The sequence below is a fragment of the Momordica charantia genome, assembly GCF_013281855.1.
Source record: "Momordica charantia cultivar OHB3-1 chromosome 1 unlocalized genomic scaffold, Mcharantia_2.0 BLBB01000001.1, whole genome shotgun sequence".
Classification (NCBI taxonomy): domain Eukaryota; kingdom Viridiplantae; phylum Streptophyta; class Magnoliopsida; order Cucurbitales; family Cucurbitaceae; genus Momordica; species Momordica charantia.
Window position 1 is genome coordinate 4,092,193 of NW_028275157.1, and position 18,448 is coordinate 4,110,640.

General features: G+C 41.2%; 1 protein-coding gene across 1 annotated transcript; it reads left to right on the plus strand.

Moving 5' to 3' along the window:
- The first annotated feature begins 12,415 nt into the window (after positions 1-12,415).
- On the plus strand, positions 12,416-13,078 carry LOC148213127 (F-box protein CPR1-like). Its single transcript, XM_088123263.1, has one exon. It carries the CDS (start codon positions 12,416-12,418, stop codon positions 13,076-13,078), a length of 663 nt encoding a protein of 220 aa, XP_087979389.1.
- The last annotated feature ends 5,370 nt before the right edge of the window (positions 13,079-18,448 follow it).

Below are 18,448 nucleotides of genomic sequence, written 5' to 3' on the forward strand. Positions count from 1 at the left end.
TGCCCGAATGCCACTGAAACGCTGCTGTCCACGAGTTGCAGCAGAGGAAAAATACTCCAACTCCTCTTTCGACGCTGTTGAACGCAAAAAACAACGTCTGGGTCATCCAAACCACGCTTCCACGGGTTGATACGAATCCATTTGTGACCAATTACATATATCAAAGGAGCAATTATTACAAGAAAGGCAAGGAAGATTCAAGAGGCTTTCACATTGCACCTTCAAAAGCTTGTTAATGCACAAGAACCAACAAAGAGTTTTGAGCCCAAATTTATTCATAATGTTACTTCAATGAGTCAAGAAGAGAATGGAGCAAAGATGGCACCGGAAAAGTTGTCTATTTGAGAGATGGCACGGAGGACAAAAAAAGTTTGCAGATTCGTGAACAGGTGCCTTTGCAGATTGCACCTCTTTGGAGTTTGTGAAGTCAAAAGTTGTCAAACCATATCCGAATGTGAAGCGCCTCCTACAGCACATAGATAAGACCATTTGAAGCATGACTATGTTTTCTGATCCGCATTTAAGTGTCTAGAATGATGTGCAATCAAGTTTTAATTTGCATGTCTTATTTTCTACAATTTGCATTAAGTAGTATTTTGAAAAACTTTTGGTGTTCTTATGTTGAACGACCATTTGGCCTATTTAAAGGCTTGTAGTGCTCTTGTTATGGAGAACTTAAGATTAAAACATATTGAAATTCAAGAACTTTTGTTCCTTAACACTTTTGGTGTTGCTTCTTTCAAATCTTGCTTTAGGTTTGATGTTAAACCGATTCATTGGATTAGTCTCGATCAAGCTAATTCTGGAGTGAGTCGTCTTAGGATCTAGGAGTGACCATCGTAGATTCTAAGTCCGATCTAAGAGTGATTCATCTTCTAACCTTACTCTTGGTTGGAATCATTCGGTAAGTTAGTCGTTTTTGTGAATGTTTGCAAGGATCCTAGAAGGACCTCTAGCTTTGTAAACCCGAGCAACCTTGGCACTTATCATTTGGTATCAGAGCGTTGGTCGACATCCTTTGGCCGGTTCTAGAGGTGAAATATCTTTACTTTATTTAATTTATTTTTTCTGTTATTTTCCTTTTTCGAAAGTAGTTTTCTTACAAAGTGTAACAAGACATAACTTGTCTTGAAATTCTTGTATTTTGCTCTCGGATCATTAGCAAAGAAAAAAAAAATTAGAAGCAAAAGAAAAAAAAAAGGAAAAAAAAACAGAAGCAAAAGAAAGAAAAAACAGTAGCAAAAAGAAACAAAAAACAGTAGCAAAAAGAAAGAAAAACCGTAGAAAAAAAAAAGCATTCGAAGATCCGAGGCACACGAAAGGTTCTTTTCATTATGTTGTGTTTTGTTTAAATTATCAAGTTGTTTATCCGAAGATTGAGTTTCTGTAGTCTTAGTTTGTGAGAGTTGATCATTGAATTAGTTATATCAAGCTTTAAGCAAGATTGCACCAAAATTTAAGCCAACCCTTACATCTTTGACCTAGTACCAAAAGCCTACCCTTGAGTGATAAACACGAGTGTCCTTGAGTGAAATCTTGGTGAGAAGAGTGGTAAGGTCCTTATTATCATTATTATTGTTTCTAACAAAATGGCACAGGATGGAGTACCACAAGTACCGCAAGATCCTAACATGGTGATTCTTCAAGCAATTCAAGGAATGATGGAAATGATGAGGGAAGATAGGCAGGCAGGAAAGAAGGGTGCAACAACGAAGAGAAGAACGAGTCTTACAGGAAGATGAAGTTATGTTTGACTTCGATGTACAAAAAGAACAAGTTGGAGTAGAGAGGAAGGAATAACTTTGCCAACATTATGCAACCGAGGAGATGGGAAAGAGTAAATGAAAAGAGAGATGGTGGAGCTAAACTCAAAATTCCACCATTTAGTGGAACGGCGGACCCCGATGCTTACTTGCGATGGGAAAGGAAGAATAGAACGTGTATTTCATTGCTCTACATATAGTGAAATAAGAAGATGAAGATGAGACTTGTCATTGCCGAATTCATTAATCATGCTAATGAATGGTATCAACATCTCAAATCCGAGAAAAGAAGGAAAGATGAGGATCAAATAGAAACTTTGGAAAAACTCAAAGAAGCACATGAGAATGAGGTATGCTCCCAAACATTATAAAAATGATTTGAAAACTAAACTGCAAGCTTTGAGGCAGGGAACAAAAAGTGTTGATGAGTATTATCAAGAGATGGTGATTTTAATGGAAAAAGCACACATTCGAGAAGAAGAGGAAGAAACCATTTCTAGATTCCTTGGAGGTTTGAATCTGGAAATTGTTCATCATATTGATAGAAATCCACCACCTTACTTGGAAGATATGTATCACCATGCTATCAAAATTGAACATCAATTGAGGAAAGAAGAGGAGCATTCCAAATGGAATGAATTCATGCAACCAAAAGGGAAGTTTGGTGCTGTCAAAAGAGTGAAGGCCGAGAGCTCCAATGCCAAAAACAATGAAGTTCCGAAGGAGGTAAGGGAGAAGACTAATTCTCTTACATGTTGGAAGTGCAAAGGGTTTGGACACATGAGCAAAGAATGTGTCAATAAAGAAGTCATGGTGATAAGAAATGGTGTTGTTGATTCAAATGATGCTTGTGAGAAATATGATGCAAAATTTGAGGAAGATTCTAAAGCACATGTTGATGAATTTATTGAACAAGATCGCAAAGATTCTGATTTGATAAAAGTGAGTTCAAAAGAAAAGAGAGAAAGAGAAGAGTTAAGAGAAAGGAATTCAAAGGAGAAAGAAGAGGAAAATAGCAAGATCCAATCCATTTGTCAATATAAGTCAAATCTTATAGCATTGTTGCATAAGGACCCTTACTATGAAGCTCACATATTTTATCCTAGTCTTTCTACTTTTCTAAGATTTTTGCAGGAAGTTCCAACTTTTCAATTCAAGCATGATCGAATACAAGAAACAAAGGAAGCTATAAAGGAGCCAAGAAGAGTTATCCTATCATCTTCTCATGATCTTGAGATTGTCTTACAAGGTAAGTATAAAATATATCTTGATTTTAAAGATACTAACTTGCTTCCTTATTGTGTAGGTAACCATGGACATAAGAAACCTAAGGTGAAAGGCATTGTGGAAAACTACTTATCCAAGAATTTGTATAAAGAATTCCATGGTCGAGAAAGCAGAATGTTATGTTGGAGAATGCAAATGCAAAGTACCAAGTGGAGGAAAAATAAATCCGAGCACAATTTCAACAAACCAAGTGATTGGGTTTGGAAGCACTTTTGGAAGGAACGAAGAAGATTTGTCAAAGTCCAAACATAAGAAGACTAAGAGAAGAATGATATTACATGAAGACTTCAAGATTGCACTTCAAGGAAGTCAAAAGTGCTATTAACTCAAAGAACGCAAACAAGAAAGGGCCATAGAAATTTTCAAGAAGAAAGAAGTGACATGTCCAACGAAGAAAATCATAAATCTTCAAGCTCCAATATACAACTCACAAGGTAAGGAACAAGTTGTTAAGGCTTATCATTGGACTAACTTGATTCGTTTTGATGAAGGAAATGAAAACCTTGATTTGAGGACAAATCCTTTTAAAGAAAGGGGGGATGATATGAATCCATTTGTGACCAATTACATATATCAAAGGAGCAATTATTACAAGAAAGGCAAGGAAGATTCAAGAGGCTTTCACATTGCACCTTCAAAAGCTTGTTAATGCACAAGAACCAACAAAGAGTTTTGAGCCCAAATTTATTCATAATGTTACTTCAATGAGTCAAGAAGAGAATGGCGCAAAGATGGCACGGGAAAAGTTGTCTATTTTGAGAGATGGCACGGAGGACAAAAAAGTGTGCAGATTCGTGAACAGGTGCCTTTGCAGATTGCACCTCTTTGGAGTTTGTGAAGTCAAAAGTTGTGAAACCATATTCAAATGTGAAGCGCCTCCTACAGCACATAGATAAGACCATTTGAAGCATGACTACGTTTTCTGATCCGCATTTAAGTGTCTAGAATGATGTGCAATCAAGTTTTAATTTGCATGTCTTATTTTCTACAATTTGCATTAAGTAGTATTTTGAAAAACTTTTGGTGTTCTTATGTTGAACGACCATTTGGCCTATTTAAAGGCTTGTAATGCTCTTGTTATGGAGAACTTAAGATTAAAACATATTGAAATTCAAGAACTTTTGTTCCTTAACACTTTTGGTGTTGCTTCTTTCAAATCTTGCTTTAGGTTTGATGTTAAAACGATTCATTGGATTAGTCTCGATCAAGCTAATTCTGGAGTGAGTCGTCTTAGGATCTAGGAGTGACCATCGTAGATTCTAAGTCCGATCTAAGAGTGATTCATCTTCTAACCTTACTCTTGGTTGGAATCATTCGGTAAGTTAGTCGTTTTTGTGAATGTTTGCAAGGATCCTAGAAGGACCTCTAGCTTTGTAAACCCGAGCAACCTTGGCGCTTATCACGGGTCGTGGGTTATCACCGAAACTCCGAGACGCCACCAAAAACACTCAAACACAGCCGCCACACTCCAGTCCGCCGCTGCACCTGCTACGAATTTCGCAGCCGCTGGAACGTCGTGGATCGCCGGCCGCCGCTGCTCTGGGATCGTCGGGGTAGACGAACGCCACCGCGTCGTTCGCGTTTTGTGGAGCTTGCCGGCCAGTCGTGTGGAGGGTCGTCGAGAGAGAGCCATGGGCCATGGGGAGTGGTGCAACGGCAAACACGGTACCAAAGCGGCAGGAGCCGATCGCGAGCGATCGTTCGCGCCACTGTGGGTCTCCGCCGAGTCGCAGGTTCGTATAGGGTTGGTAACCTAGATCTAGCTCGCCAAGGTGTCGGTAGCCTAGATCGGGCTTCGAACGGGTGTGGGTAAGCCCGAATGCCACTGAAACGCTGCTGTCCACGAGTTGCAGCAGAGAGGAAAAATCTCCAACTCCTCTTTCGACGCTATTGAACGCTAAAACAACGTCCGGGTCATCCAAACCACGCTTCCACGGTTGTGGGTTATCACCGAAACTCCGAGACGCCGCCAAAAACACCCAAACACAGCCGCCACACTCCAGTCCGCCGCTGCCCCGCTACGAATTTCGCAGCCGCTGGAACGTCGTGGGTCGCCGGCCGCCGCTGCTCTGGGATCGTCGGGGTAGACGAACGCCACCGCGTCGTTCGCGTTTTGTGGAGCTTGCCGGCCAGTCGTGGAGGGTCGTCGGAGAGCCACCGCGCCATGGGCAGTCGCTGGAACACCGTACCAAAACCGGATCTTACGCCGCCGCACGAGGATCGTTCGCTGCCGTTCGTGGGTCTCCGCCGGAGTCGCAGGTTCGTAGGAGGTTGCCGCCGTGAAGTACGCTGCAGGAGGACGCCGCGCTGTCGTGGGTCGTCGCCGGAGGAGCTCGCTGCCGCCGTGGATACCGTCGAAGGAAGGAGAAGGATGAGAGGGGGGGGGGGCGGCTGAACAAGTGAGGAAGAAGAAGAAGAAGAAAAGAAAAGAAAGGTTTAGGGTTTTTTTTTTTGTTTCATTTTGTTTTTAAAAAAAACCAAACCAACCCAACTTAAAACAAAGCAACACAAACCAAACCCAAAAGAAAGGACCAACTAAAAAAACTCATCCCAACCTGAGATAAAAACCAATCACGCGCGATTTGATATACATAAATTTAATAAAATAAATTTAGAATTTAATGAAAACCTCATAATTCGAGATTAAACTGACCTGAAGGGCACGAGGCGTTACACCCTTATTCAAAGAGAATATCTAAAGGAATTTGTCGGTGAAGGCTCAGAGCTAGGTGCCATAGACGAAAGTATAACGGGGGCAAAGAGCAGCTAAAGCCAAAGTCTCTAAAGAAGGATGACCACCCACCAGCTGTAACGCTCCCCAATTTCACTACAAGGAATGAGGTACTGTTGCCATAAATAATCACCCTTTTTCCCATTAATGAAACATAAAGCAGAAACCCGTAGGGTTTCTGTCGCAACCGAAAACCTGGAAACGCATATTGCCGCAGTGGCTAATAATCCAAATAAAGAAAAGAACGAATCCTAGAAAATCCATAATTGCCCCAGTGGCTAATAATCCAAATGAAGAGTCACAATTATTTGTTTCCACAATTTAAAAATTTGCCCTGGTTTAAATAATAATAATAATCAGCACAACTAATAGCTCGGTAAAAAGTATGAACTAAGGAAGGACCCCCAGAAGACTCCAGCTTGATCACTGGGGCTGAATCTTCCGAGGTGGCCCTACCACAGCAAGGGTGGCAGGTTTCGAACTTCTGGGTGGCCTCAAGAGCATGGGCTCGGCCCTTGGACTTGCGCTTCACGTTGCTTGCAAATCCGCAAACCATGGCTGCAAAATAAAAACAGGGGTCAACACAAGGTTAGAGGAAAGAGGGGGGAAGCAAGCTCGGCATACCAAGTTCGGAGTTCGGCCTTGAAGATTCAATGGGACGAACTGCAGGGTTGTAATCTACAGCCCGGACTCAAGCAGCAGCTTGTCGGTCACCAAGGTTCCGACCTTCCTACCCCTCAAAAAACGCTCCTTGTAATATTTCAGCGTGTCGAAGGAGACTTGCGTAAGCTCGGGGACTGGTCAGATTGAAACTGCACAAGACAAAATTTGAGTCAGACCTGAATAACAAGAAAGAAAGTTATCACAAAAAGTAAGAACTACTCCGTACCTAGGTTCCCAAACCTAGTGGGAACGTCAAAGAAGGAACGACCTGACTCGTCCTTTGCAAGCCATTCCCCAGAAGCGTAGAACCACTTCCTCACCCATCCCTTGATGGAGGTCGGCCCCTTAACTATACCGCCTGCGCCTTTCCTTGCGCACATATAGAACCGACCAGGCTTCTTAGCTATCCTTTTCGCGTCGAAGCACGCGAGGAGCTGGTCTACGTCAAAACAGCTCGGCCTCTTCACTATCCCGAGCTCGTAGCCAAAAAAGGATGGCCAAAGCGAAAATGACACCCCACCCATTGGGGGCCACTTGAGCCGGAGCCAGCCCAGTTCGGAAAAGAAACTCTTGGACGAAAGGGTGAAGGGGAAGTCTGAGGCCATACTCAAAACATTTTGAAGTAGAGAGTGGCCCATCCCTCTAGAGGATTGTCAGCTCTCTCCCCATCCTCCGGAATCCTAAGGAGGATGTTCTCAGGGATATAGGAACCCCCTACGAAGAGGATCCGAGGTAGTGCTCAGGTATCCTAGAAGGGTATTCCAAACCCTGACCCGAGGTGGAGGCATCACTATCCTCCCCGTCATCGGAGAACCTAAAGTTTTCTATCTCCTCGAGCTCGGACTCTAACCTACGAGCCAAATCCTCATCGGATCCTAAGTTGCTGCTAAAAGAGGACGACATGGCAACTACGTTCGAAAGAGAAAGTGAGGGAAGAGACCGACCTACCAAGGGTTCGAGCTGCCTTCAGATCGAACTCCAAGAATTCAGGAAACGTAAGGTATGACCTGAAGGTTGGGGGTATTTATAGCTTGTCGGAAAATTTTCCCACCGTACACGTGTAATCAACGAGCGGCTAGGATCCTCCCGGAGACCCGAAGCGTCTGAATATTTGAATATTCCGATGATAAATCCACCGCAACGGTTATGTTTTCCCACGAATAGGGAGTCGCCACGTGTCCGAAGCAAATCAAATGAACTTCTCTGCCAGGTCGGGATCGGACCAGACAGAGAGGGGGCCAATGTTTGGGGGAAAGAATACCCTGGACACGTGGAGGACAGCCATTGGTGCCCCAAGGTGACCATGAGTCATGCCTCAGCTCGGACCGCCGAGATCACCACCACTAGCGTTGACAGATGCTAAGTATGAGGGCCGAGGTGAACCTGGCCGAGGTCCGACCTACCGGGAAGCTCGGTGGGGGCCGATGTGAGCTACTGTCAGCGGCGTGATTATCGAGTATAACCGTCGGTCCCGAGATTACCGGGTGTAACCGACGGTCCCGATTACCGGGGTAACCGTCGCGAGATTAGCGGGACTACCACCCATATGTAGAGGACTTCACTCCACGATCAGGTACGATGATTTCTGACCTCGAACTAAACTGGGAATCCGACCTATACTGACTTGATCGTCGGAGTGCTCACCTTTTTGTGCAAGTCCGCCCAAGTATTCAGATCGGTCCGGAGGCCGAGTTCGAGCTGCAATCTGAAATACACTGTTGTGCATATCCTTGCATAAACAAGAAGGGAGAAAAAAAGATGGTTGTAGAGAGAGAAAGAAAATAAAAAGGAAAACAAAATAAAAAGGAAAAACGAAATGGGTGCTTGAAGAGAGAGAGAAAGATGGGCTTTCCTAAGAGGAAAGGAGGTTCTCTTGTTTGTTTCTCCCCTCAATGCACGGTATTTTCCTCTATTTCATTTTCCTCTGTATTGTCTACCCTTCCCTCTGTTGTGCTCCCTCCTTTAAATACCAAAAAAAAAAGTAACGGTAATAATGTAATTGGTCAAAAACGCTTAGAGAAAAGTGGGGGAGAAGAACGTGAATAAAAAGCCACGTAATAAGGCTTTGACGAGAAAATTAACCAACGTAAAAAAATTCAAATCTTTATTATGATTAAATGATAAAAAATCATTTAAAACTTATGGATCCATTAGACATGCACAGCGGAAGCTAATGATCATAATACACTTAATGAAGCAATTTAACTAAAATAAGTATGCTTGGAAAAATGATGAAAAAGGTAAAGAGAAAAAGATTAACTTTATACCTTTAAAGTCCTCCATTATAACTTCTTCTCCTAACTCAATGGGACCACCAACGACAAATCTGTGCTATCCTCGGGTTGATGAACACGATTGTGGGACCGAATTTTGAGTGAAAACAAAGGGAAAACACTAATGGCTAGGAGAAGACAATAGAAATTTGAGTGGAAAAATTCTGCACTTATGCAAGTAAACATTAGCCTTATCCAAGTGATCTTCATCGCCTATATAAAGACCAAATGCATGCAAGGACAAGCCTTGCATGCCTTCCACTTCAAACTCCACTAGCATGAAAAAGATAGGTGTTATTGCCTTGAAGAAACACTTCAAAAGCCACTAGTTAGTGAGAAAATCCAACTTTGAAGTTCGATTTTTCCACTAACTTGATTTTTTAAATAAAACTTTGATAAAACTAATTTTATAAAAACAAAATTGAAATATCAATTTTCTATTAAAACAAAAACCAAGTCAAATCAATATCTCATATTAATTTGTCTTTGACACCTAAGCTTGATTAATCACATTAATCAAATTACAACTTCTTTTCATGCTTTTAACTTATTTAAAACTAATTTAAATAAGTCATACTCTCCATAATAATTAAATGTCAATTAGATTATATATTATATCTCATATAAAATACAATATTCCCTTAAAAACCGAATTTGAACACTTCAAATTCTTGCTTCACTACTATTCATCAATTTTATCCTTTTTGAGCTAGCATGGAGACCCGTTGGACCTACAGATCATGGGCTCTAATGATTCGAGACTAACTGGTCAAACTCGTTAACTCAGTTAATCAACATTCGTTAACTAACAGGACTGTCCACTATAGCCTGTAGATGCACTCCCCTCACTGTAGATATATTTGTGTCCATTCGATATAACTGTCATCGGTAAGTTGATCCTTCACAGGCCGTTCGTAAGCTCAGCTAGGTCAAAAAACCGTTTTACCCCTGAGTTACATCTTTTCTCCTTAAGTACCACTATCCCTCTAATGAACAATTGATTTAGGATCAAATCACTAAATCCAATTCCTCTCGGACCAGTGAGAGGATGGGGCCCCTTGTTCAAGACCCCGGATCAGCCCTTAAGGGAACAACCTCTCTACTATCCCTAAATCGGGTAGGAGTGAATTCCGTCTTGCTAATTCTATGTCCCCAGCTATCTACCCAGTCTTATCCCTGAAATGGGAGGCATATTGAGCAGCGCTGATGAGCTTACTCTCACCTATGCAGATCAAGGGAGAATCATGAATAAATAGGAGTTCATAGATGGCTCAAGATTTAGATCAAGTTATTTAGGTCATCGATAAACGAAATTAATCAGTGTTATCCGTAAACGGTGTTAATACATAACAGTGATTATTTCAGGGTCAGTCTTAGACAATCTCATTGTGTAGAACACCCCCTCACATGTTTCTACACGAACGAATCAGGATCACTTCGTTTATGACACCTTACAACATTTATAACAATCATAAAGCGGGCCGTATTCAATAGTGTCTCCAGGAAAAGGTACCCAACTTGATCCATGTACTATAGAATGTTTAGGCTATTTTCTTGAACTTGATCCAATTTATGTCTCCACATAAAGTCCAAATACTCATTATAATAGCCAAGGGTTCGTAGTTTATTGGATTTATTAAAAAAAAACAAATTCACATTCATTTAACAACACTTGTCTGAATAACCTCACATTAATGTTCACTGTTTACAAACTACGAGTTTTAGGACACAGAATACCCAACAAAAACAAAATCATTTTCATTTTCTTATTAATAAAATCAAACATTTAAATAAATCTAACCTTTTTTAGTTTAAGTTAATTTAAACTTTATTTTAAAATAATAAAGTAAAATGATGTTATTTTTAACCAAAACCATTAAAATCAATTTAATTAAATAATAATAATACATATATATATAAAATAAAATAAGTCGAACCAAATACGGTGCCTACAGTTTTATTGAATCAACATTCAAAAGATGTCTGAAACAAGAGGGGATACATGCCTATTTAGAGGCTAAGTCGCAAGGCCTTTTAAGAAAATAACAAAATTAAAGAAAATATAAATTAAATTTGATAATTCCTAAAGCATGCCAAAATCAAAAAACAAATAAAATAAAATCCAATTATTTCCTTGCTCTTGGAACAAATAGGAAAATAGATTCCTAAAATGTTCCAAGAGTGAGCGGCAAAGAACTAGGTTTGCGGCAAAAGGGTGGTGCTAAGGGTGGCGGCATCAAGTGTGTGGAGGCGCCGATGGGGGTTGAGGCGCATGCAAGGGGAAGATGCATGTAGGGCAGACAACGCGTGGCAGGTGCAGACATGGGGGGCTGCATGCTGGCTAGCGTGTGGTAGCTGGTGAGGCACACTGGCATAGGCGATGGCATGGTGTGGTGCGCAAGCATGGGCGGCAAGGGATGCGCATGGGGCATGCGGGCGCTGATGGGCGTGCGGCGAGGCAAGGCATTTTAAGTTGAGAAGATCGAGTCTGATTAAGAGAGCGGACTTTAACACCCTCATTGTAACCACCACCTTGGTACGGGCTACAATAGACATTTCTCCCCTTATTTTAATGATATCAACTCATAGGCCTATTATTTATTTTTTCCGGAATTGAGTTGGGGGAGGTAGTGTTTGGTCCTCGTCTCCTCTACTATGTGGCAATTAAGGTATTTGATTAGTTTTAATTGATTCAAAGGCTAAGTGAGAATCTCTAAATTTGAATGAATAACTAAGGGGAGGTAAACTTAATAAAGTATCTAATTAAAACCCAAGACAATGTTGAGTTAATGATAGCCATATTGAAAATTGACCTTAAGCTTTGAAGAAAAACTAAAATAAAATATATAGGTGTATCAGGCACACTCTCCTCTACTATGTGCCAATGGGGTCGGCCATACACGCAGGAAATAAGAGTTTGCGTTGAGCTTTCGTTATGGATTGAATAGTGGGACCAATTGTCCAGATGACAATCAATCTTAACAACACAAAATAAGATATTATAAAATTACTGTTAGAACTTGAAAGCTCATATGCAATGCACTCTTGTATTTATAGGTGTTTAAGGATTGTGAACCATTACTCAGCCACGTAGCACGTTCAGTGGATTTCAACATAGCACTTATGGTAGTGGGAAATACGCAATTATAAACACCTTATTAATAGTTCACACTAGGGCTCGAACATGAAGGCATACATATCATTTGGCCCGACTATGTCCGTAGTATTTTACGTTGGGCTATAAGTCAAATTCTTGATCATATGTGGCACATCCATGTTCATCATCCAACAGAGTCCATTAAATAAAGTAGGTGAGGTGTGTTGCGGCCCACCCGACTTTCTATTCCTTGCTTCTCTTTGGGTTGATTTGTGGAAATACTCTATATCTTCCAGTAAATAAATATGTTGTTTTTCAAAATAAAAAAAAATAAATAAAAGAATATATGTTAAAAAATAAAAACTAAATGTCATGATTCGCAAGGTTCACGGGACGACCCACCCACATCTTTCTAACTTTAACATTTAAAACAACAAATTTAAAAAATATGTGGACCCCCCGCACACGAGAAGTGCTTGCTCTCCAAATCTTATGCTATGCCACTAAATGCCACGGCCTTACAATCCTACATAAAGAATTCGAATTCTATTGAAATAGGAGAGGAGAGGGGACGCGTTGGGTTCCTAAAAAATTATTTCAAATGGCGAGTTGGGAAAATCTATCACAAGAATTGATGATCAAGATTCTGTCGCAGCTCCCGCCGGAATGTGTTGCTCGACTCAAATGTGTTTCCAAATACATGTATGTCCTAATTAACGACCCTAATTTTGCGGATTATCTGCAACACCGAAACCTTCTTGTGAAGCGTACAATAGCAAACGAGGAGTCCGGGGAGAACGAAACTATGCTCAGCTTCCTCAAATTTCCCCTCCCATCTGCCGTTGTGGACATGGATTTTCCATTACCTGAGGTTTTTGAGTTTTGTGGACTTAGCGGCTATTCTCACGGCTTAATTTGCCTCTCTCTTAGCCCCAACGATTTTTTCCTCTGTAATCCAGCAACCGGAGAGCTTCGCGAGCTGCCACCGTCAATTCTCTTGACCAAACCCTCTGATGATCCCTTCGACCGAACCGGTACAAGCATGGATGCCGTTGGATTCGGGTACGATCAGAAATCTAGGGATTTCAAGGCTGTTAGGGTTGTGGAAGTTCGTGAAGAATATGCATATCCATATACAAAACAGAAGTGTACGATTTGGCGAAAGATGGTTGGAGAGAAATCGAAAGTCGTGCTTGTGGGAGTGTATTTTGGGCGCCTTCGTTCGAGATGTATCACGAAGGAAGGTTTTACTGGAGGGCAATAGAGGATGGAGGGAGTGAAATCATCCAGTGGTTCGACATGAGCGAGGAGGTTTCGGCAGGATTCCGATGCCGGAGTGTTTCGCGTGGGGGAGCGCCGAGCACAGAAGTCTTGTTGTTTGGACGGGACAGATTGTGCTGTTTTTATTACGATCCTAATAAGGTTGAAACAACCTTCCAAATTTGGGCGATGGGGAAGGACAATTCATGGTCCAAGGTATTCACAATCGGCCCTATTTCAGGAATCGAGAGGCCATTGGTGTTTGTAAGCTCTCAAGAACTTGTAATGGAAGCTAAGGACGGGCAGCTCATTTTATACAATCTCAATACCCAATGCTTTCTACAGCTTCCAGTAAAAGGACTCCCCGAAAAGTTTCAAGCTACAGTTTTTGTCAAGACTTTACTGCCAGTCAACTCAAATAACTTCAAGTTGTAACAGTAGACTAAGTTTTTACTTCCACTAGGCTTACTAGTTAATATGTTTTGATATTACGCTGCCTTATTTCAAATTTTCTATTTTAACTTTCAAATTTGTCATTTCTTTGAATTTTTTATTTTATATCTATTAAAAAAATATCCTTTGATAGGTTATGAATATATTAATTAAACAAAAAAAAAATAAAACTCATACACATGTTCATTTAAATTATAAATTTAAAACATTTTCGACATTAAACTTTTTGGAACCTACCCGATACAACTCTGAAAGCTTATAGATCAATTTCATAATTACTAAATTTTATATATAAGTTAACGAAGATGATGAAATTTAGAAAGATAATTATTGTTCATACCTATAATACTTTAGAATAATAGATTTATTATAATTTTTTAAAAAATATGACCCGACAATGTAAGTTTATAAGATATAGTAGTCTAAATTATTAACTTTAAATGAAAATTAAAAAAAGTTTTTAAAAACTTTTGTTGACTTCTTACGCTATGCATAATACAAATTAAAAATTAAATAAAATAAGAGCAACCAAATTTAGAAGGATTGGTATAGAATGAAACATTAATATTTGTACAATAAATTATAGAAAAGTTATTAAAAATAAGTCTTGAGATTGTCGACAACAATTATATCAAGTTTTGTTTTCAAAAAGTAGGATAGCTGGTGGTGTTGTACCATTTAAAATGTTTGAGACAAATTATTTTAAAAGAATTATAATGCGGTCAAAGTTGGGGATTGCTGAGTGTTCACTCAACCAGCTGTAGGAGATACAGTCTGCTAATGAGCATTTGGGGACCCGGATTTCTTAGAATCCTAGTTCTGTAGTTCCGCTGCCTTCCGCTTTTTGGAAAGGGGCATCGAGCAAAATGGGGTTAACTTCGTGTTCGTTCAACGTCACAGCAGTCGTCTGGATGTAGATATCTAGCCCATCTATGACACCTACTGCATATTAGCTCACAATAAAAGGGATACGATATCTCATGGAAAATGCTATAAATGACTTTGTTAGAGTTTATTTGCAGTCATGCCAGCTGATGCTATTAAAAGTCAATGACTTTTGATAGGATTTTTTAAAGGCTATAATGGACACTATAATAAATGAATAAACTATGGCATATTTACGTTGCTATGTTAGCATTTTTTGTTTGATGTTTGTTTATGCAAAGGGTTGCACAATGCTGTTTGATGAACCAAGCTCGAACCCGGTCCCCGGCTCGACCTGAACTCAAGAGTGAACCTGCACAATAAGGCAAACTCTCCGACACTAAAGTCAGTGTAGGTCGGACTCAATATTAAGTTCGAGATGAGATTCGATACCTGAGCGTGAAATGAGGCCCCCTACTTATAGGTGGTGGATCCGACAGCACTGACGATCGACGGTTATATGTTTTTTCTCATGTCGGACCTGTCGAGTTCCGAGCAGATCGAACCCCAATCAAGTCGAACCACAACATCTATAATTAGCCTTTTTCAATGGGCGAACCCAATCACCTCTGCAGGTTCGAGGTGGACCTGGGATATTTTATTCCTTGAACTTCAATGAGTGTCCTCCACGTGTCCAAGGTATTTTTACCCCTAAACATTGGCCCCCTCTCTGTCAGGTTCGATCTCGATCTGGCAGAGAAGTTTACCCGACTCAATTTTGGACACGTGGCGACTTCTAATTCATAGAAAAAATGCGACCGTTGTGGAAGACGTTTCGATCTGCCAGGCTGTCGGAGTACTCAAGTATTCCGTCGTTACGAATCTCGAGATGATCCTAGCCGCTCGTTCATTATACGTGTACGGCGCAGAGGTTTTTTCCGATTAGCTATAAATAGTTCTGGGACTTCAGGTCAAACCTTACGTTCCCTGAATTTATGGAGTTCGATCTTAGACTAGCTCGAACCCTCCGTAGGTCAGTCATTTTCCTTGCTTTAATTCTTATCTTCAACTATGGTAGTTTTCATGTCTTCCCCCTCTAGTAGTGATAGTTTAGATAGTGCAGGTCGGACTATAAGCAGTTCACCCCCCAAGCCAAGTGACTCTGGGGAGGACTTAGCTCTTAGGTTAGAGTTCGAGCTGGAAGAGATAGAAAACTTTAGATTTTCCGACGATGGGGAGGATAGTGACACTTCCACCTCGGGCCAGGGTTTGGAATATCCTTCAAAAATGATCGAGCACTATCTCGGACCCCTCGGTAGGGGGTTTAAAATTCCGAACGACATTCTCATTAGAATTCCGGAGGAAGGGGAAAGAGCTGACAACCTAATTCCCAAACTCACTCAAGCTGCCTTTGACACCCTCAAGCATTACAAGGATCACTTTCCAAGGGGCAGGAAGATCGGAACCTTGGTGACCGACAAGCTACTCCTTCAGTCTGAGTTGTTAGATTACAACCCCTTGGTGCGTCCGGTTGAAGCTTCAAGGCGAAACTCCGAACTCGGTAAGTTGTGTTCGACCTTTACTTTGAATTTGGTTTTTTTTACCTCCGTATCTGACCTTTTACTTGTTTGTTTTGCAGCAATGGTGTGTGGATTCTCCAGCAGCGTGAAGCGTAAGTCTAAGAGCCATGCTCATGCCCTTAAGGCTGTTCAAAGCTCGGAGCCAATCACCCCTGCTGTGGCTCGACCTGCGGTTCAAGACAATGTCGGACAATCTGCTGAAGTTCCAACTCCGGTGATCGAGTTGGACTCTGCTGGGGAGCGCTCCAAAGAAAGCGATCGAGGAATGAGCCCGATGTGCTGGATGTGTCACCTCTGTGCGAGGTGAGGGAAGACTCTCCTTTGAAGAGGAGAAGAAAGAAGAAGAAACCACCTCCTCCTTGGAGGTTGGACCTCGTGGGCCGCTGCCCACGAGTCATGTCGACTTGGTGGACGACCCTAAGGCGAGGATAGGGGGGACGTCCGACGTACCCATGCAGTTTCGAATTGAACCGTCAAACTCCGGGGTGAAGGATCTGGTGTCCCGCATCTCGGCCTCGAGCTTGGACCGCTGCCTCCATAGGGCGTCCAAGTTTGTGAGCGACCCTGGGTCCGTGCTGCAGAGGACCATTGACTACGCCGCTGAGGTAGGACCTGTTTCCTTATGAAAATAAAAGTAATTAACTTGTAGCTCGGTCTAACCTTCGTGTGTTTTTCCTTTTGCAGGCGTTTGTTGCTTCCATTCACTCAGCAGTTATGATCAAGGCCGAGCTGGATGGAAGGAAGGCTTTGGCAGCGAAGTAGAGGGAGAACTCCTCTGCTGCCTTAGAAGCTGCCACCACAATGAAGGGAGAGCTACTGAAGACTCGCTCCGAGGTGGACATCCTGAGGGCCGAGGTGGAAGGCAAGGCCGAGCTACTGAAGAAGAAGGACGATAGGCATAAGGCCCACCTCCGAGCTGCCCATGCCATCACTAAAGGGCTAGAGAAGGAGAAGTTCCAACTCCTAAAGGAGAAGGACGACATGCTCCAGGCCCTCGAGGCGAAGGACGCTGTGATAGGGCGTCTCACTCTGAGCTCAAGGTGGATAAGGAACGTCTCGCCAACGGAGCTCTTCTGGAAGCAGCCTTCAGGCAACACCCAGACTTTAATCGAGATGATGTCAACCCAAGGAAGAAGTTAGAACGGATTTACCTTGATGATCAATATCAAGAGTAGAGAAAACTTGTTTCTAAACTCAAGATTCGAACCACTCCACAAATAGCTTGATCAAGACTACTTGAATGATTCTAGCATGCAAATCTAACACTCAAGAATTGCAAAGAAAAACAAGCTCTAGGCTTTTTGAAGCAAAATAGCAACTTCATTCAATCATCAAAATCTGTCTTCCAAAGGAAACAAGCTAGGCTATTTATAGCCTCCAAAACAACCCTAAAAGTAACCTAAAGGCATTTGAAAGGTTGTAACTCCCAATTACATGATGGCCATAACATCCACTAGCTAAAATGATAAGCACCAAGGTTGCTCGTGTTTACAAAGCTAGAGGTCCTTCTAGGATCCTTGCAAACATTCACAAAAACGACTAACTTACCGAATGATTCCAACCAAGAGTAAGGTTAGAAGATGAATCACTCTTAGATCGGACTTAGAATCTACGATGGTCACTCCTCGATCCTAAGACGACTCACTCCAGAATTAGCTTGATCGAGACTAATCCAATGAATCGGTTTAACATCAAACCTAAAGCAAGATTTGAAAGAAGCAACACCAAAAGTGTTAAGGAACAAAAGTTCTTGAATTTCAATATGTTTTAATCTTAAGTTATCCATAACAAGAGCATTACAAGCCTTTAAATAGGCCAAATGGTCGTTCAACATAAAAACACCAAAAGTTTTTCAAAATACTACTTAATGTAAATTGTAGAAAATAAGACATGCAAATTAAAACTTGATTGCACATCATTCTAGACACTTAAATGCGGATCAGAAAACGTAGTCATGCTTCAAATGGTCTTATCTATGTGCTGTAGAAGGCGCTTCACATTTGGATATGGTTTGACAACTTTTGACTTCACAAACTCTAAAGAGGTGCAATCTGCAAAGGCACCTGTTCACGAATTTGCACACTTTTTTTGTCCTTCGTGCCATCTCTCAAAATAGACAACTTTCCCGTGCCATCTTTGCTCCATTCTCTTCTTGACTCATTGAAGTAACATTATGAATAAATTCGGGCTCAAAACTCTTTGTTGGTTCTTGTGCATTAACAAGCTTTTGAAGGTGCAGTGTGAAAGCCTCTTGAATCTTCCTTGCCTTTCTTGTAATAATTGCTCCTTTGATATATGTAATTGGTCACAAATGGATTCGTATCATAAAATGTAACTTAAAACATATAAATGAAATGTTTAAAACTGAAAATATAATAAAAAGAGGTTTAAATCCGAGAATTGAAGTCTTGGTCACCCTTCAAAGTCTTTGTAACCTCCCAATTATAAATGAAGCTTCACTTGAAGTAGTTTGAAGT

Coding starts and splice junctions, on each gene's coding strand:
- LOC148213127 (XM_088123263.1), top strand. CDS start 12,416: ATGGCGAGTTGGGAAAATCTATCACAAGAATTGATGATCAAGATTCTG.